At 38.2% G+C, this 21,754-nt stretch overlaps 1 protein-coding gene across 3 annotated transcripts in view; it reads left to right on the top strand.

The window, feature by feature from the left end:
* Cp190 (centrosome-associated zinc finger protein CP190) overlaps window positions 1-21,754 on the top strand; it is a 67,997-nt gene that overhangs the window by 15,257 nt on the left and 30,986 nt on the right. Inside the window, exons 1-5 of one of the 3 annotated variants that reach the window (XM_083118401.1) lie at window positions 10,532-10,612; window positions 11,952-12,041; window positions 13,331-13,529; window positions 15,000-15,127; window positions 20,851-21,090. In XM_083118401.1, coding sequence (XP_082974527.1) covers window positions 13,392-13,529; window positions 15,000-15,127; window positions 20,851-21,090 — 506 coding nt within the window. In that variant the 5' untranslated portion in view covers window positions 10,532-10,612; window positions 11,952-12,041; window positions 13,331-13,391. Of the gene's footprint in view, window positions 1-10,531; window positions 10,613-10,679; window positions 10,796-11,951; window positions 12,042-13,330; window positions 13,530-14,999; window positions 15,128-20,850; window positions 21,091-21,754 lie in introns of those variants that run through there. The other 2 variants (XM_083118402.1, XM_083118399.1) reach the window with 2 other exon arrangements.

The following is a 21,754-nucleotide window of genomic DNA, read 5'->3' as shown; positions in this document are numbered from 1 at the left end:
GACAGATAGAGACTTGTCATTCAGCCTGTTGTGGTGTCAACTTATGGTGAACAAGTCGAGGTCGTCTAGAGACAAAACCAATTTAGCGAAGAGAGCTAACCACTGTGCTTTGGGATAATCCAACCTGTCGTGCCAGTAGCCATGGACTGACGTTTGCATCAGCTGTCATGTGCTGTAGCTGGACACTTTATCCATGGCACCCGGTCCCCCGCATCAGGGTTTATCTTCCACACTCATGTCCCCAGACGAGAACAGCTTGAACCATTTCTGTGCTGTCCTAATGTTCACTATGCCCTCACCTTCCACCACACAAATTTCCCTCGTAGCTTTCCCCCTTTTTCCAATAATATCTTAAGTGACAAGTAGCATTTGTCAACCTCCATGACTGACTGCCGTAATTGCACTGTGCCTTGTCGAAATGCATTGTGCCTGTGTGACTGTAAATACAAGGTGGTGCGCACGGCACGTTTCCACACCTAGGTGCTCCCTTGCCTTCCCAGACTTCAGTGTTTCCCACGTGAAAAAATGAACAAACTTTTGACTCAATCTGGTATATGAACTTTTATTACAAGGACAGTCCCTCAAAAATATTACATTCTGTACTGTTGTTGATTATGATGGGCATTACAGTAACAAAGAGCCAATTGATATAGGTTTGAGACGAGAGTTGCAATTTCCTTCATAAAGCACCAAATAAGGGATGGCAGAGTCCCTAAGCCAGCATTCGATTGACACATGTTGCATTGGTGTGAAATCTCTACGGAATCTAATCAGCCTGGTGTCAGATGTAACCTGGAATTTTACAAGGGCCCTACAGACTATGACAATTTTTAAAAAATATTCTAAAAACTTGCTACTTAATATAACTGCACAAAGTACATTATCGAAAAGAGGAAAGGTTGAAGGAGAAACTGCTGTTACTAAAAGTGCTAGAATATGGCTCAGATTAGTGAAAATATGGGTTTAATTGAAGGTTAAGTGTAAGAATTTTCATTCTCCATAAGAAATTCATTGGAGCTGAAGCACATTTATCAACATTATTTCAAAAAATATCTAGCTTAATAATTGGCTTAAGCTCTGTGAGTAAAGATCCATAACCAAGAGCTCCCTTCATTTTTTTTCTAATGATTGCGAGCACTTTGACGGTATTGATTAATTAAGCAAAATCATACTCATCATCTTAATATTAATTTAACAAATCAGTGGACATCTCATGTATACAGGGCTACTTTCATTTTCTCCATTGATTGGTTCATCTGTTGTCAACTTGGCATCATAATTCCTGCTGCATTTTATCCTCATCTATAGATTAACCATAAAGATTTACATCTTGTTAAATTTGGTCCTTGCTTTCCATCCTGAGGGAAGCTGAATTATCAGTTGAGAAAATCTAACAGCCATATTCCACTAGCATCCCAGAATACCATTGCCATAATAATGAAAAACTAAATATCCTGACCAAGGCAGTAATGTATTTTATTAAAAACATAAACTAAACATAACGTTTCAACCTTCTAGCAAGGTCTTCTTCAGACTCTGTACATATTTAGTTTTTCATAAACATGGAAACAAGGCTTAATGGTGTTATAACATTGCCATAACCTTTCTGGGTTGAACACAAAGGTTCTGTAAGTTGGGGAAGATGTGTGTTTCCACTGCATTGAGCTTTGTTTGGATTCTGGGTCAAAGTGGCGGATCTATGTTTCACCCACCATCAGATATCCGGATAAAAGGTCATGTGGATCCTTGTGATACATGTCTGAAAGTTTTCTTGAACATGTCATTCTGCTCCACTTGTGATCACGAATGTGGTATTTGTGGATGTGATTCTGCTCCACTTGTGATCACGAATCTGATATCTGTGGATCCATTTTGCTGACACTTTTGTCATTCAAGTGTTTCGTTAAAACGTTATGCATTGCACCCAATAACACTTTGCCAGATGATGACTTGTCTGCCATCATCACATCATGATCCTTGTCAATGTTTTCGTGGGTGGTCTGATAAATCACCTGCATAGTCATTCACATGAGTTTCTGTTGCATTTGAACTCACGGCATTACATATGTAGTAACGGTAAAATATGATGGAACACACTGTCCTAAAGCTTGTACCAAGTCCTCGTGAATATCTTTCGGTTTTCATTTTCAAGTACAGTTACTGTTTCACCACCTTACTACAGGTACTCTAGATTGACAACCTGTGAAACCTAACATACATTTTAGAAACATAATGTATTTTGTGTGCAATCATTACACGGTATATACTTTGTAGGAATGTTAAAGTTATGCTGCTGCCGTGGGGAATGGATATTTGTGTTGAAGATCTGACATAGACAACCATTGGATGCTTTTTGAATATTCATATGCAGTCTGGATAATAGGCTTGCAACATTGCCTTCTCGCACCACATTACAATGTAGATGGCAGCAGCAGTCTGTATCCAAGACGACAGTATACGAATGGCTGTCTGGGGGTGTAAGGGGTGTCCTTACAGATAGTACACCAAATTGTCAACCTCACTTCCACATAGTACAGCGTGGACTGCATTTTGCAGACTTAACGAAGCTCTGACGTCTGTACCTACGGCCAGTACAATCTTTGTAGGGCTGTGTGTGTGTGTTGTCCTGTGTTTTGTCCTTGTTTGTGCTGAGTGCCCCTTTGCAGCCTCAGCTTATAACTGAAGTCGGAATATTTTAGTCGTCCAACATTACAGTTGTGTTATTAGTTTACTATTTTAGATAAGGTACGGGGCTGGACCCCGTTACATGTGACGGATGCAAAATAGCCTAAGTGCTGATGTACCCAAAATTTTAAATTCAATCAATTGCTGTCTGGAAACAAAGAATCATATAGGAGTGCACATAAGGAACAATTCGTTCTCTAGAAAACTCAGCCGGTCCCCGTGGCAGAGTGGTTAGTACATCGCGCTACGGCACCAGGGGTCCCGAGTTCGAATCTTCGCCTGGGCATGGATGTTTGTGAGTGTTCATTCATCATATCATCACTCATCCTCATCTTGGCAAATTAGCCAAAAGTGGCACAAGAAGCGAAGTAAAATAAAGCAATTCAATCAATCAATGAATCCAGAAAATGCACAGTAAATGATCATTAAGGGAGATTTCAGACCAGAGCAACACGTGACACGTTTCGCTTGGGAACGAGCCAAGCAACAGCAACGTTTCACAGTGTTGCGGCATGCACCTGTGGCCGTAGGATTTTTTCTCGGGGGGGGGGGGCAGTGCTAAAATTGCATGAAAAGTAGAGTGATGCTTTTCCCCAGGTAAAATAATTCATAAATCATCCCTGCGGACGCCCTTGCCGACATGACAGGCCACACAAATCTGCTTTCAATTAGTAAAATCTCCAAGTTGCAGGTATCGAGTATCGTTTCGGTGTGAACTCTACCGAAGGCTCTGAATTAGGTGTTAACGGACATAATTAAGACCATGTAAAATACTATGACTATGTACAGTCACGGACACTTCTGGGCTGTAACAATGCCACTGACTTAATGGGATCGTTACTAGTGCTCGAAATGGAATTTTTCATGAAAAGGAACGATTTCCTTCTTCCTTGTTGTTTTTGTTTTCGATTAATACAGTAACGATCAAGGGGTTCCGGGTTCGGCACATTACATAGTGGTTCGGATCCCACTAATAATTGATGATAATAATAGTGGTAGTAATAATGATGTTATTATTATTGATTTGCATTATTTTACTTCACTTTTTGTGCCACTTTTGGCTAATTTGCGAAGATGGGGATGATGAATGGACACTCACAAACATCCATCTCCAAGCCGGGATTCGAACCCGGGTCCAACATTATTATTATTAGTAGTAGTAGCAGCAGCTGTAGTATCAAAGACGTTATTATCCTCGTAAATGATGCAAAAGGGAGTAGGAGTTGGTGCTAAAGCATTTGTGTTCGAACAAACAATTTGGATTATTTTTTCAACACGTTTAATTTCACATTAATAATGAAAAACAATCACGCAAACTATATTTGAAGGACAGAAAATGCTTGATAAATGCATTCCAAATATAATTATTTTTATATTAACATGTATAACTTTCAAGCACGATATATGTGTCACATATATGCAACATGGAAATTTAGAATGCATTACAGAGAAGAATGATATATTGCGAGCAAGAAAATTTTTGGATCAATTTGTTTTGCAGGGTGTAATCAATATTGATTTAATAGGGCGGAAATAATTTCACGAGATGCCAATTGATTCACTCTTTCACAACTTTTGTGCCTCGCCGATGATGATGTGGTAAGATCGTCGCCTTGTAATGAAGGGGTCCCGGGTTCAGTACCCGGTGGAAGCACATGGCACAGTCATTCGGATCCCACTTTAAACTTTTAAACTGTAGGCCCAGTCCCGATTAGCCTTACTGTGCATAAAGTGGACTTAAAACAAAAAAATCTATCTTACAACCTAATTTAATTTAGATCGCTCTTCGCCCAGGGCCGACTCCCGCCACCCCCTAAGTACGGTTCTGAACTTGATAAGACTAAGAAAAACGGGCTTTGCGAGCGATGCGAGCAAGAAAATTTTACAAAAAGTATTTTTATGTGCATAAAATTTGAAGTTGTGGGCGGTAATTGCCCCCTGCAGGTACACTTGGCCGTTGATGTTTGCCCCCTCCCCATGAACTCATTTCAGTCCAAGGTTGGGGGGGGGCAATGCCCCCTTGTGTAGCGCCACTGACTGTAGGTCCAGTCCCGATTAGCCTACCTGTGCATAAAGTGGACTTAAAACATCAATTCAATACAGTAATGAGATTAACAGCTACTGAAATGCCACGCTGTACTATAATTAATAATAGTTAATATTAAAATATTTACATAAATATCAAATAAGATAAAACATATTGGACACTAGCGTTCGAGAATTTTCCCCCTTTTTTAAAATTTAAACAGACTGAAGTCGTGAATGATAGCCAGCTCGCCCAACCGGGATTTTTTTAAAAAAAATCATGTACGTATCCTCAATACTTTGTCTTATAATGCTTATTAAGAGAGACAACTTGTGCAAGTGATAGATGTTTCCATGTTTTTATTTTGCGTATAATCAAGAATTGGATCTATTCTTGAGAATGTCCACAATATATCTGCCCAACTTACGAAAAATGAGTGACCATAAAATGAGAACCCGAATTTGTGTAAAGACGTTGTGTCAGAATAATCAAATCCACAAAACACAACAAATGTAAAAATAAAAAGAGAATCACCAGACACAAAAGATGAAGGCAACATAGACGCCATCATAATCTGCCAAGTCCCTTCCCAGTATCAACGCATTTACACGTACAGGGATGCTTATACAGTGCCTTTTTCGGTCGAGTCGGCCGCGAAACGGCGGTTAGCTCGGCGCGAAGTAAGATCGCATCTGCAGGCATTTAGACCAACAGCTGTATGCTGACCTGCCGCTGGACGCGTCAGTGCTTCATTATCCAGATACTGCTTTTCTGCAGTCTAATAATGCACGCTACCGTACAATTTGAAACGACGCATTTTTATGTACGGCTCTTTCGTCAATACGAATTCTTGTAGGGAAGTTAAAATACGTTTTGCAGCAGAATTCCCATATGTTCTTTTTTCACACAGACAGTGTTCGGATACTTGTGAACAAATTTAGGTAATCCGGGTCTGTTCTTGATAAGAAGCAAAGGGTAAAACGGCGTGTGCTTAATGAAGAGAAAAGTTGAAGTACGAAAAATCCCTCCAGCGCTTTGCACAAGAAACAGACATGTTCAGGACGTCTGCGTGCGAGCTACCAATCTTTCAAACCTGAAACCACACTTTAGAAGAATTGAAAGAAAATATCAGGAGAAAAATTGCAATAATTTGAAAGATGAAGTGATACATGTTAGTGAAAATTTCCTTTAAAAATGCCGTAAATGTGTGGATACAGGACATCATTCCCAACACCTCATGTAGAAAACAAGGTACGTGCTCATTTTAATTCAGGGTGGCTACCCACCGGGAATTATGCGTGAATTCTGCTTGAATTTTTCTCCGTAGACGTGAAAAATAACTTTTATTAATTCAAATCCTATTAAAATTATTCGTGTATTTATAAATGCTCTGAGGCAAGTTTTCAAAGTTCAGCTTTCATTTTATCCAGGAAGGCAACGAAAGCTGTGTGAAGAATAAAACAATTCTTGAGGTTGATTAGGTAAATTTGAGTTTGACAATTAACAATATTTTGTAGATTAGTACATCTCGTAACATCTTAGACTTGTGTTTGTAGATGCATTTCGAGTCTGATTATGTGAAATTATAAACTATGGCGCCACCACAGGGGGCAGGGGGCATTGCCCCTCCAACCTTGGACGGAAATGAGTTCTAGGGGGACAAGGGTGCCAAACATGGACGGCCAAGTGGACCTGCAGGTGACAATTACCGCCCACAACTTCACATTTTATGGAAATAAAAACACTTTCGTAAAATTTTCTAGTCTTATCAACTTCATAACCATAGCTAGGGTGCGGCGGGAGTCGGCCCTGGGCGCCGAACGATCTAAATGAAAAAAGTTCTGAAATTGATTGATTGATTTGTGGTTTTTAGTCCACTTTATGCACAGAAAGGCTAATCGGGACTGGACCTACAGTTTAAAGTGGGATCCGAACCACTGTGCCATGTGCCTCCACCGGGTATCGAACCCGGGATCCCTTGATCACAAGGCGACGATGTTAGCACTACACCATCGGGGAGGCACAAAAGTTGTAAAACAAAGAATGAATTGGCGTCCCGTGAAATAATTTGCGTCCTATTAAATCAATATTGATTTCAGCCTTCATAAAATTTGATCCAAAAATGTTATTGCTCGCGTTTGAAATTACCAGACAGAGAAATGAGACTTGTCTTAATTGATTTTGTTTTAAATGCATGAACAATTGTTTTGAGGAAAGAGAGCGTGCACATTTGAGAGACAATTTATGTAATTTTTTGCTTTTGTTTTATTGTGAGATGGATGAATTGGTTGTGTAATGTATTTAAATAATATATGTTGTATATAATATGTATTATAAAACTTTGAATGCGTACACAATTTAGTGTCCACGTCGCTCCATGTTGCATATATGTGAAACATATATCGTGCATGAAAGTTATACATGTTAATGTAAAAAAAAAATAGCTATTTGGAATACATTTATTAAGCATTTTCTGTCTCAAAAATAGTTTCTGTGCATGTTTTCCATATTAATGTAAAATTGAACGTGTTGAAAAAATAATTGAAATAGTTTGTTCGAACACAAATGCTTTAGTACCAACTTATCCCCCCTTTTGCATAATTTACGAGGATAATAACTTATTTGATACTACTATTACTACAACTAATAATAATAACAATGTTGGTCCCTGGTTCGAATCCCGGCTTGGGCATGGATGTTTGTGTGTATCCATTCATCGATTTCATCATATCACTCATCCCCAGCTTCGCAAATTAGCCAAAAGTGGCACAAGAAGCGAAATAAAGTAAAGCAAATCAGTAATAAAAATAATAATGTTAAAATAATAACATTGTTATTAACACTATTATTATTAGTAAGTTTATCCTGGTACTTGCCCCCCTCCCAGACCAAAATTCGTGGTTGTGCCTCGGATTGTAAGTAGAAACTCAGCACCTTAAATTAAATATCGTTTAAGCGAATCAGAATTTAGGATGTTGGAATCACATGGACCCTTTATATTATGAAGATATTTGTGTGTGGATGTTGAGAGGCGGTAATACGTAAGGTTGAAATAGAGAAAAGATCTGCTTGAATTTTTGGAAAGTTCGCCTTGAAAACCGGGAATTATACTTGAATTTTATCATGGTCCTAGAGTAGCCACCCTATAATTGTAACTGTCAATGTAATTGTACAGTGGGATCCAGTAGTATTGCTCGGCAAATTGACTATTTTCATTAATTTTTCTCTTACATCCTATTTGTTTTTAAGTAATGGATTTTTATGTATGCTGGTGCAGAAATTGTCAACAGTTTTCTTTTAATTCTTGAAGCTCTTATTGGGTCAAGTAAAGTGCACGAACATGGTGATGGACAATTTGCACGGTAATATTCATGGATCGCTCAGTACGAGCTTATTTTACAACATAGCTAGCGGCCCCAGTTATTAACGCGGATATTACATCCTGTTTGCCGGCAGACGCGATCTTACTTTCCGACGCGCTAGTGGCGACTCGACCGAAAAATACAATGTATAAATATAAATACTATAATAGGTAGTATTAAAGAGTATTAAGAATTTAGTTCAAACTGAAATGCAAAATGTGAAATCTGGAGGAAAAAAAGCACGAAACTATGCATTGTTGTTTCTGAGGAGACGCAATGGGGAAGTCCCGGAACGCCGCTCCCGTCAATTTCGAACCCTGATCATTACATCCCAGAAGTTCCATTATTACCTCCGAATTAAACAATCGGAACTTCTGCCGCCAATTTACCTCTATACCCTCTCCAAAAAACGAACTTTCAGGTGGAAAATTCTGGATACAGCCCTGACAGACATAAGCACTGCTGTGTAAGCCTCACTAACAAAATTCGATAATGTTTGACATTACTGCGTAGACGTGGTAAATCGTGAGTAGACAACCAGTGGGAGGTAAGGATTCCAGCAAACAAGAAAAAGTAAATAGATAAATAAATGCTTTTTAGCTCAAATATGCGTAATTCTGGCGTTGTCACTAGACTGAACACATCACTGCCTGGATAGCCGTGTTGTGTATTTTGCGCTCGTTCTTGGCTTCGGTGCAAGGATGCCTGGGTTTGATTCCTGTGAGGACAGCAATGTTTGATGTTGATCCAACATTGTGATGAGATAATGCGGTGAAATCAAGTTTTGAAACCAGGTGAAATCGCTGCACTAACACTAACCTAATGTCGGTCAGCGAAACTAGGCCGTCGGAATTAATTTTATATAAGTATTATCTAGGGGGGAGGATTATAGAATTTGGTCCCCTATCTATCCTTTGCTTTGGGCCCTGTCGACATATTATTAACAGTTTTAAATTTTAACTACCGCTCTCCACTGGCATTTAACGGAAAAATACAAAAATTCTCAGAGCAATGTCAAAATTTTAAAAAAAGCACTGTTAGGAAAAAAAAAATGTTTTTCACGAGTAAATTTCAAATAGTCACCAGCTGAATCCACTTCATGCTTTGCTTCAAATCTTTTAAAAATTCTTGAAAGCGCAAGCATTCTTCAATTATCTCTATGTAACATTGTGTTGATATTTATGCACAAATGTTTCAGCATTCTTACGTCTTCCGAAGAAATAGTTTTTAAATTATCGAGGAAACAAAAGAGGATTTCTCAATTGGTTTTGGGTTCGATACCCGGTAGAGGCTCATCGGGGTTCGGATCCCACTTTAAACTGTAGGTCCAGTCCCAGTTAGCCTTACAGTGCATAAAATGGATTACACCAGCTCAATCTAAGAGGGTTTCAAGTTCGTGGTATACGACTACTCTTCCTTCCAATTCTCTAACTAGTTTATCAACTATTACTAGATGTAACCATAGTCTCCAGAGCCTTAACTTCGTCATGCAAAATAAGGCGAAATACAGAAATCTATTGATTTTCATGTCCGATTTTAATTTAGGTACTTTCTTTAGAGTTTCCGGAATATGTTTTTCTTTTATTTTTTCACTTTTCGTTTATAAGCGCCCCGTGCACAATGCATTTCGCCACTAATATCACACACCCACCAAAGGAAAAGAAACTGACACTACATTACGGTAGCCACACTTTCCGCGAACTGTGACAAGGATGTTGATTTCAACCATCAATATCCCTCCACTTGGCTTTCAATTGTTGGCATTCAAAATGTTTACATTTTTTCTTCGAGATACAATTGTTTATTTTCGAGCACTGATACGTGACCTCTCGCGGTTTCCTTTGCAGTATGCCATTCAGACTTGCACTCATGTTAAAATACTGTACTGAAAATGGGATTATGATGTAAGAAGTTAAACTTCCAGCTTCTTTTATGAAATAAGCAAATAAAATGACACATTTTATTTTGCCATTATCACAATGTTAAGGAATTTTAATAGTCTATGATCTTCGTCACTTTTGACCTCTCACCGCCTTACTTGTGTGCGACACTCTACGGACTTACGGCTATAGCCTAGTGGCACCCCCCACCACATCATAATAGTTCCCATTTTAGTCTATGAAATTTGTCATAAACACCGTGAGGTTCGTTTGTGGTGTACACAGTTTATTACATTGACCATTACGTCCTGTCAACAGTTGAACCGAAGGAAGAAAAACGTAGTTTCCATGAACAAACATGGTGTGATGCAGTGGTTTTTATAAGCAGGGTAATTATTGTCATGTATTTAATTCCATATAATTTAACTTCTATTGGTTCACACGGGCAGCGCTTTTTCGATTTTTATGCCCAACCGTAACAACTGCTGTACGCGTGTTTTGCGTAAATGCAATGATGATGAGCGGGGTGTGCGCTCGATGCCTGTTAGTGCTGCCATCTGTACGTACCTTGTGAAACAAAGTTGTTCAATATCTTGATGGACATCGTAGTTCAGCTAAGAGATGGAGCTGGTTCAGAGACACAAAGCCCCATTGGATTGGTCTGTATTTTGAATTATCCTTCATATATGTACCTTTCGTGTGACTTTAGTGTTCGTAGATATGAGGTTTCTTGTAGGTAAATACGATGATGTCGACGTGTTGGGAGATAGCTTGGGTATTCCATTCTGTGACTTCCATTGCTTAGGAGTGACCTTGCTCATTTATACAGAAAATTAAGGAAGGTAATGTCATCCTTCTTCGGCTCCTTTGGTATGGTACTAGTTCATGATTGTTCACAGCGCGACGTAAACAATCTAGTATATTCACGTGCGTGAAGTCGTGTATAAGTTGCCGTAGGGTTTTATTACAATTTTGCAGGGCAAGATGGAGGGTTGTATAGATTCTTGTAAGTAAACATCTGTTCGATTTAAAGAAACGTTTCTTTTGCAACTATTTTGAGAACAATATTTTCTTGTTACTGTAACGGGGGGGGGGGGGGGTCAGTATCTGTACAGTAAATATCGATTAGGTTGGAAATTGCATAACGTTTAAATAACTTAGCTCTATCTTGAAATATAACGTTGTTTACAAATGTATATTATAATTTATATATGAAATTTTATCAACATATACATTTGTATTATATTTTTTGTGTATTGTGGCAAGTTGCCCTTGTGCATTTTGTGTATTTTATTAATTTACAACATAAATCTGGGTAACTCATTTTACATAAACATGGGAATAGCTTTTTTACAGGCCTATATATACACGCCATGAAATACATATCCTGATAATTAGAATAAATATTACCAAACAATGAAAAATATATTATGTGCAGATGTGATAATTAGGTGTACAAAACTAACATGGTTTAACCACTGCCAAATGATTAGTGGCCATTCAGACAAATGTTGTCACTGTCAGAACACGAGGTTTTCTTCGGATATAGGTTTCTTTACTCATATCCTGAGTTTCATAGTAGCTTCACCAAGGGGATTTAATCTTTAATCTCTGTTTCACTTTTTTTAAAGTCAAAAGATTGTATATTAAGAAATTTCACATAGGAAATTTATGTGCACTTGTTTCTTCCAACAACCTCAAAAATTAAATATTTATGATCTACAACTTCATGCATATGCATTTCCTAACTTTAAAATTGTTTCTTTGTCATCTTGTATATTTTTCATAATAATGAATTTTTCATTTGCAGTTGTTGTTGAGTAATCAAGGGGTTCCGGATTCTATAGGAGGTTGAGGCACATAGTGGTTCAGATCCCACTTTAAACTGTAGGCCCAGTCCCAATTAGCCTTGCTGTACATTTAATATATTTTTTATGTTTTTGGTTGAAGCATTTTTATATGTGTATGATACCAAGTATTTATTTTTTTATTTTTCAGATGAGTTGAGAGAATGACTGTGTGGCATAATGAAAATGATGGACAATTGTCATTGTCAAAATAGTGACATCCGTTCATTTTAATTCAAAGGTGAGTTTTTCTTCTCAAGCAAAAGCCAGGTGTAATTAACGTATTGCTGGATGCAGCTGAGTAGTTGCTTTTTGTTCCATTATTACTGGAATGTATGTTCGTATTATGAATGCAAAAATATGTTTTCGTGTTATGTTGCTTCTAAACATTATTAAATTGTACCACACACGACAATGTAACCAAAGGTGTTTTTAAGGCAAGAATATATGTCCTGTCTATGGCTGAGCTGATACTGATATTAGAATTTAATCATCAATACTTTACGCAGGCTTGGTGATTCGTGGCTTCCACAAAAATACCATTCAACATTTTTGCAGAGTTAATATTCTGGATAATTTTTGTTCTTTTTGCAACAACACTGCGATTTTGTGATTGAAACTGGCTATTTCATGTGAAGTTATGGATATTTTTAAAGCAAAACTGTTAGTTTTCAGTGTTGGTATCGATGGGAATCCTCAAGAGAATTGGCCTTAGTATCAGTATTGGATCTAAGTAGTAGTGGCTCAACCCCAGTTATATCATCTTCGGACATTTGAAAATGTAAAGTAGTTGTGTGGTAGTTCTGGATGTCATTGACTTTAACTCTAATTGTAATTTAGTGTTGAAAATTGTATTTCCACTTTGAGGCTGTGGCCAAAGTGTACACCTCGGAAATGTTTCACTTTTTTCATTTAATTGATCTACAGATTCAAGTGTTAATAACATATAACTCCAAGGCGTTACAGAGTTTGTGCAATTTCTTGTATGCCAGATCAGTTTCACCATTTTTGTTATCGGAGTATTGTTGTATGCCTACACATACACAACATGGAAATTCTCTCAGTTTTAAACCTAACCAAGAAAAACATAAATATTACTATGCAATGACATCATGACGTGATAAGACTATCCGTTACTTAGCTATAACATATCTCTATCAACTACAGTCAACAGAAAATAGTCATATTAAATGCAGTTTTAAGAAACACTGAAAAAGTTTGCACTTGTGGGTTGAGAGAGTTACAGAACCTCTTTTATTTTATGACAGTTATACTAAGGAAATTTGTTTGCCACCTTTGATATGCCATTATATATTCTAATTTTGCATTCCATGCTCAACAGAAACTAGATATGTGCTTCGTAATGATATGTGTGTTCTAAATAAAGTATCTTTATTTACTGTGAAAACGTTAATTGCAGGATTTGTTTGTTTGTTTGTGTGTATTTGTATATATAAGTTTTGAATGTTTGTTGTTACAGCTTTGAGTAATTACGCTGTCTTACAATTATTGCATTCTTCTCTTTGCTAGACTGTCTCTGGCAGACATGAATTTTGTTGTTGGTTGATTGCATTATGGTCACAACAGAAAAATGACAGAGGATTTGGCAGTGAAGTTGGTTAAGGTTGACAACTGGGGGATCTTCTTTCTTCAGAGGTTGCAGCAGCTCTTCTCAAAGGGGGACTTCTGCGACTTGACCTTGAAGTTCAAGGAGGATGTAAAAGTGAAGGTGAGTCATTTGCAGTGTAGAATAATTGGGTAGACTTCTTGTATAATAAGCGTTTAGGTTTTTTGTGTTTATTTTCCGATATGAAATTACTTTGCACTATCTTATGTGGAATTTCTTTGTCAGCATATTTGATTTAGTTTATTTTACTTCGCATTTCTGCTACTCTTTGGCTAATCACAAAGATGAGGATGAGTGATGAAATTGATGAAAGAACACCCATGTCCAAGTCAGGATTAGAGCCAGAAGGACTAAACAGCAAATGAGAAGGAAATAGAAACACTTATGAGACACTGAAAAAAAAATTAAAAAATAACAGCTGCATCTTCAGTCATAGAAAGAGGATGTCAAAAATGGAATTGAGTGTTTTCCCTACTAAGTCACCAGGTCCAGTTTAATGATATAGTTAAAATGGTAAAACGTGGTTCTCTCACCAAGCTTGTCAAAAACTGAGTGGTAGTATTTGGTGTGGAGGGGGGGGGGATGATGAGAAGGGAGGGTTGGAAATGGGGATGAGAGCTGCAGGTAGGGTTGGTTCGGAAAATTTATTAGTGGCCTTATTCAGGCCAGGCTGTGTGGTTGCACCCCCGGCTCACATGGAGGCTTTCTCCCATCTTTTCCGTACAGTGTTGTTGTTGGATTGGGTAGATTGATTGCTTCCAGGTAGCAATCATCCACCCCTTGCCCAGATCCTACACCACTGTACAGACAAGTTGGGTGGGGGCATACATATTAGCCATGAGTGCAATCACACACCCTGGCCTTTCAGGCTACTTCATAATTTTCCCAACGCTCCTTTCCAACATTGCCCACTGCCACCACAAAGTATTCCCTACAACTTGCAGTTTTCAACAATGTTCGTTAGAGAATAGTGTTTTTTCGTGCCAACATATGTTTGATTGGGACCTGACAATTTTGCAGGTCAAACACTCGCTTCCATTTCCGCAATCTCTTTTTTTTTTACTTTTTCAGTAGCTGGTGTTCTCTCCTTCCCAGAGGTATGGGGGTGCCCAAATGTCAAGTTCCCTTCCCCATAGTACACCCTGGACTGCATTTTGCAGACTAGCAAGACTGTGGCATCTTGTTCTTTCGGGAAGTATGATTTTCTGTGGGGCTTGTTATTTTTTCCCTATATGTTTGCGATTGTCTTTTCATCCATCTCATGTCATCACCATTCATCCTCATCTTTGTGATTAACCAAAAGAAGTAGTAAAGCAAATTAAAAATATATTTAGGGATGGGATGGTTAAGCATCTAGGAGTGGTTGATTCACAATCTCGGCATTATAGATTCCAGGTTTGTGTGTGGGTGCATCAATCAATTTCATCAATCGTGTGTATCAATTTCATCTGATCATAATTATATCACTGCAATTAACCTAAGAAACACAAAAGTGACAGAGTAATTAGTTTAATTCTTTGGTTTTATAGATTCTTAATGCGCATAGTTCATTATTTCTTTTTGTCTTTGCAGGTTCACCGATTAGTTGTGAATGCATGCACGGAATACTTTGTGGCTCTTGAGAAGCAAGGGAATTTATCAGATGGCTGTTTACAGATCCCCAGTGATCTACACCCAGATGTTGTGGTTCCTATTATCAAGTAAGTGAATAAATTTTAATTCATTATCATAACTGATAGAGAAGTAAAAAATAAGTCAGAATATGCGGATATTTGAGCGAAATTAGTTAGTCTTGAAACAGGTAGAAATATGCAAGAGATTCACCAACTTTAGCTCATCGAAAGGAGCCAAGTTCTACCCACCCCCAGGCAGGGATTCTGTGACATCATCAAGATGAAACTTCACAGAATGTCCAGCACTGTAAAGCATGCAACGCTCTTGTTTTTAAGAGAAAAGTACATATTGAAGAGCATCGCAACACAACAAACACAGAATACATGAAAGTAATTGTGCATAGAAGAATATAAGTAAGCAGGTGTGTATACAGAGGGGGGGGGGGGGGCTCAGGGGGCTCAAGCCCCCTCTAGAACCCTGAGGGATAACCCTGTTATTGATAATATTGTATGTAAACTTTTCTTGCTCTTTCGGTGTTGTCGCAACAAACTTGAGCATTATTTACAGATTTGTCAGCATTTGGAAGTTGCACAAGAAAGCACTGTTGATGGCAGTCGGGTGATTCGTTTGATTACTAATTCTCTGAATAGTGAATAGGAGGTGGTCGAACTACAAAACATTTTATGTGCGGAACATTCCAGAATATAATATGGATATAAATACGCAGATTCAATTTCACGGTTGGTCTGTACAACAGAATCATTCAATAAGGTTTCAGGAGTAAGGGTGACAGTCGGTTAGTGATCAGTCAGTGTCTATTGAAAGTTTTTTACGATGTAGAGATTAGGGGGGGGGGGGGAGAACTAGTGACACATTTTGCTGGAAAGTGCGGAAGTCTACCACTATTACAAGTTCGGGTCCAAAGCTGAAGACATTGCCGACAGTGTAGTGCTATAGTACAGGGGTCCTTAGAAAGAGTGTTTCGCGGGCTAACAGCAGACGTCGCTCGCACACTATTGCCGATACTCTCGTGTCGTCTGCTCCTCAGCCGAACGCTCATTCGCGGACCTGATTGGTTCTCGCAGACACGCCCTCATATTGTTGTCTGCTGTAAGCCAACGAAGCGATCGTTCTAAAGCCTCCTGCACTATAGTTTTGGGTCATGAGCCGAAGAGATCGAAGGTCTCTAAAGTAAATATTTCAGCAGTAATGGGCATTGGAGCATCATTTTTTTTAAAAAAAGGAAATAAGCTGCACAGATCGACTGAAAATCTAAGTTTTGAGTGACGATTTATTAGTGACCGGACAAAGTTTCCTGTATGCAGTCCGAGAGTTACGTGGGTTGAAACTTTTAAGTCAACTGTTTTGGAAAAACACTCAAATGCTAACTACCACAAAGGGGCAGCCATGAAGGCCGAAAATTTTATGAATGTCGAGAAGAGAAAGCAAGAAGATGTTGCATATGTGGAAATTTTAGCGGAAAAAGCAAGCTCGACCATGACTCTGGCATATACCGTGCCATTCTTTGTTCTACCAAATGATCTACCGAGTCACCCTTGGCTTCTCTTGATCCTTTCCTGTCCCTGTACAGCAATGGCACAGTATGCCTGGTGGAGCCTGCATTTTCCGCTAAAATTTCTGCATGGCACATCTCATGTGTATGCCCAACCGTAAGATGCTGCCTGTTTAATTAACAAGCACAGAAAAGGGAGATAGAATAAAACTAAAGGACATTTCCACCGGTTGACAAGATATTTTTCTTCTGTGGTCAACACGAGCTGCCATTTCAAGGTGACAATGAGATTGACCCACCAGGTTTCACACCGAAGCTACAAGCTATACGTGTCGCTTGAGGATTTCACAAATCGAACACAGGCTTGTGCAGCCTGTCGTGCCGCTACGGTGTGATTGGGTCACTCATTGCAAACGACGTGTGTGTGCCTTCGGTCTGAATTCTTCCTAAATCTTGAAGATCCAAGTCACAAGGATGGAATCAAATCAAATCAAAACATTAGAATGGATTGTCCATTACATAACAGCTTCGTGAAACGGACACATACACATACTGAGATCGTTTCGGCACAAACACAACGTTCGTACATTGCAACATAGGAATCGAGTGATAAAAAATGTCCCGATATCACGTTCTGAAGAGAGAAAAAAAAACAGCAGCTTTAACAGTGGCAGATTTAGGAGACAGTTGCTCTCCATTTTTGGCCCCGCACTATGGCTTTTTAATGCTAACCTTTGTCTACCAAGAGAAAGTAAACTTTTCTTGCCCCCTCCCCCCCACCGTTTTGGAACTGAATCGCCACCATCGACCTTAAACCTTGCGAGGTTCTATCTATATCCCTGTAAAAAAAATGATGTTTAGCCCCCCCCCCCCCCCCCCCCGAAAAGAATTTCTGAATACGTGCCTGTAAGTAAGCAAAGGCATAAATTTCCCCCATGATTAGTGCTAGAAAGAACCAGGGGAAAAAAGCAGTTCTGGATCCGTTGTATTTCCTTCCTAGTATTTTTCCTTTTAATTTTATTTTATCCTGCAGTTCATATATGGATTTCGGGAAAAAAATGTTCTTGCTTTACAAAACACAAAATACTTCATGTTGTTTTGTGTTTACTATGCTTACAAATGACAAGACTGATCAAGATTTTTGTTCTTGAGATGACAGACATACTTATTCAGACATAACCGTTTTCCCAACATATGTTACTTTCACATCAGGGTAGGCGGAAAATATCAGGATTCCGGAAAATTTAAAATCTCTTTTCGGAAATTTTACTACCCGGATTTCGGAGAGAGGTTTAACATTTTTTCATTTAGAATATATTTAGAAAGTTTTGTAGTCTTTATTTTACGATCATATACTCTGTAGAGAAAAAATGGATTTGATCATCTCTAATTCAGAACACGGTTATCATTATCAATGTAGGAATCCCCAGTTGAAAGATTGTATTACTTCCCGTATCCTCTTCAAAGTTAAAAATGACAGTTTATGCTTACGTATACTTAGGGCATGAAAAAGTTTTGCCTGTAATGTCCTCTACTCAAGTCTTACACATAGTTCCCATCACGTTCGATACATTTGAGCGAGTGTTTTATCAGGCATCAAAAAAAGTTTGGAAAAATTCCACAGACCACTCCCTGCCCCACTGTTCAGAACTGTTTTCACCTCCTGTAGGTCCTCGAATCTCATGCCATGAAGCACAGACTTTATAGTATCCCAAACTCTCAATTATCGCCTGTGCTAACCCATCAGAAATGTCCTGAATGGTGATGCATCTATCCACTCGAATGAGCTCATCAGCCCTGTGGTGGTTGTCGTCGGTCATAGAAGTTGATGGCCTGACACTCTTTCACTTGTCCACACTTTCAGTTTCTCCCCCTTTAAACTTTACTTAAGTCTGTGCTTCATGGCGTGAGATTCGAGGACCTACAGGAGGTGAAAACAGTTCTGAACAGTGTTCCTGGGAGTGGTCTGTGGAATTTTTCCAAACTTTTTTTGACGTCTGATAAAATGCTCCCTCAAATGCATCAAACGTGATTGGAACTATGTGTAAGGGTAACGAAGAAGAGAGCATTACAGGCAAACTATATGTATGTTCATTGTTTCAATCTTTCCATTATTAAACAAATTATACATCAACAGGAAAACTCTTTGATGCCCTCTCATATAATGTGACAAACACTGTTAGAATTCATTTTGGCCTATTTTTGCACATAAAACACATACACAATGTAATGTATAATGCTTGGGCAGTTATTCCATGGAATGAAGGGAATGAGTCAAAGTACAAAGTAGAAGTATTAACTGTGTTTCTGTGGTCAATTTATTTTTAGTTTCATTCAAACTATTCTTATGTAGTCTTATATCTACTTGTAAGGGCTATTGTAAAAACCACGAAACGTGTGTTCTCGTTGTAGCAGACGACCGTCAGTGTCGCTCATCCTTAGCAAAGAGAAGGGAGCATTCGACATTCTTCGTAGATCTTCGGCGTAGGGAATGCACGACCGCCACTCATTCCAGTCTCACAGTTTTTCTTGAACTAAATCCACCTAAAATAAATAATTTTGAATTTTTTTTTTTCATTTACAGCGAATTTTGTGTTGTCAGTTATCCCAGTAAATTTCATGTGCTTAATTTCTGGAATTTGTATGAAAAACATAGGTTTAAAAATCATACTTAACAGTCGACCAAATCAGTACAGTTCAATTGAATCGAAGGGAATGAATCCACAGAACTCATTCCGGGTCTTGCGGCAGCTAGCTAATGGTGCAGAGAGAGAGAGAGAGTACGAGGGTGCTGGAAACACTCTTTGTCCAGGGCTTGAGATCAAGAAATTATGAAGATAAGAGAGGGGTTATTTCAGGTGGTAGATCAATGTCCGATTTAGACTCTACCTGGTGTAATAGAGGAAAAAAGTGTTCGAAATTTTAATCCAGACTAATGTGGAATAATAGGTGGTTGCAGAAGAGCATTAAAACTCTACTATTGGTTTTAGGTCTAATTTTGAAATAAGTTCTGCTCCCAAGCCCACTTCATGCTTTGACAGGCTAATCGGGGCTGGACCTACATTTTAAAGTTGGATCCAAACCTCTGTGACTCCACCAGGCATCGGACTCTGTATCCCTTCATTTCAAGACGACAACGTTACCACTCTACCATCCGGGAGGACTTATTTTCAAATGAAAAGGGTGTGTGGAGCAGTTCAGGTTTCGATTATATGAACAATTTACTTAAACATCACAGCGTCATCGACAAACTCAAATCCACTCTGAAATTCTCCTGACAACATTTGCAGGGAACAAACTTCCAAAAAGATCAACAGCCTCAACTCGAGATAATGGATCTAAAAAATAAATTAAAGTTTTTACAATTAGGTTTTTAAAAAGAACTCAAAAAAAATTCTGAAGACATTTTCTATTCTTGGAAATTAAGTTGTGATCAACATTTGACATGGCTCGTCACAGAAGTGAACTAAGTGTCGCTTATTAATCAGATTAATATATCTCGATGGGAGTACAAAAACCTTTGTTTTACTTCAAGAAGGCTTTTTGGAATTTTTCAAGTTAAGTTGGTTTAAACAATTCCCGTGTCTAGTGCTAGAGCTGAACGATCTTTTCATCATTTCAATGAATTCAGAGTTAATGTAGAAATACTAGGGGGGTGTGGGATGGAAAATTTTTTAAATCCCGATGTTGGGGACTGTAAAATTTCACAATTTCCAGACAAACTTACGGTGACAGCATAGAAACTCCGATGGAAGTCTTCGCTGGTTAAAAATACCCTATGTTAGAAACAAAAACCACAACTAAAAACAATCGGCCTTCACAATCGAGGTTGTAAGTTATTTATATCACGTAAGTTATTTATATTTTTATTTGAACTTTTCATGCTTCATGGTTTGATTGAGTTTTGAGACATACTGAATGCTGCCCCCCGTGGCAGAGTGGTTAGCACATCGCATACGATGCCAGTGGTCTGGGGTTCGAATCCCAGCTTGGGCATGTATGTTTGTGAGTGTCCATTCATCAATTTCATCATGTCATCACTCATCCCCATCTTCGAAAATTAGCCAAAAGTGGCACAAAAAGCAAAGTAAAATAAAGTCAATCAATCAATGAAACATTGAAAATTGCATTTAAGAAAAGTAATAAAATTTGGATTTTATAAATTTTGATAAACAACAAAATTGTTTTTCATGGTGAAAATTGTATTTATTTAACTGTAGCAATATAGAACTGTGTATATGAACCCTATTTTTGTGATAATTCCATTCATATTCTAAATATCATTAATTATTTTAGTTTCATGTATACTGGCCGGTTGGAGTTCAGGGAGGATCTCCATAAGCAGTTGTATTCAACTGCCCAGCAGATGAATATGACTGTGTTGACGAAGCTCCTAGATGCCCAAGCTTTCCCGGGGCAAAATATTCCAAAGAATGTTAACAAGAAGAATGTCCCTGTTACGTGGAACTTACAAGGAAAGAAGATTGTTCCAAAACGGATCGATCCAGATTTCCCAAATCCACTTCCAGGGAGAAAGTAAGTATTCATCACAGAACTTTAGATTTAGTGTTGAAATAGAACGGATATCTGTTCAAATTATTGCTTTGACACCACTTTAATAAAAATTGCATCTTTCACAACTAATTACTTAAGATTAATACATATTCTCACAAATATTTATAAATACAAAACTTCTTATACTTACGTTTAGGTGAGTATCAATTTTTTCTGAACAACGTTTTGGGAAACTACTGTTCCCTTCCTCAGGTTCTTTTTCTAGCCTATCTGAAATGCTCCATAGCCACGTCAAATCACTTCAATAGCCAGGAAAAAGGATCGGTATAACTTTGATGAAGGAAAAATTTGCAAAAACTATTAAAACTCCCATCTCCCATTATTGTTTAAAACCACAACAATAAAAACTTTTTGAGTCTAAAAGAACCATTTCAAGATAAAAAGTTGCACGCCATTTCACTTCCTCGTATTAACTTCAGGATGACTCCTCGCTGAATGCAGGAAGTTGTCCGCATGTCATTTCCCCCCACACACTTTCCCCTTCCCGCTTACGTCACATCGGATTCAAAGTTGCGTATTTGGGTAACATGGAAACCTATTTTCTTGTATTTGTGCTTTTCCTATTTTTTAAACATCCCTATCCAAATCTCATCCACATTTCCATCATCTCTGTTCAATTTATTAT

The sequence above is a fragment of the Lepisma saccharinum genome, chromosome 3 (genome assembly GCF_977018435.1).
Source record: "Lepisma saccharinum chromosome 3, izLepSacc3.1, whole genome shotgun sequence".
Taxonomy (NCBI): domain Eukaryota; kingdom Metazoa; phylum Arthropoda; class Insecta; order Zygentoma; family Lepismatidae; genus Lepisma; species Lepisma saccharinum.
Note: the sequence above shows the minus strand (reverse complement) of the source record. Positions and strands in the feature narration are given on the sequence as shown.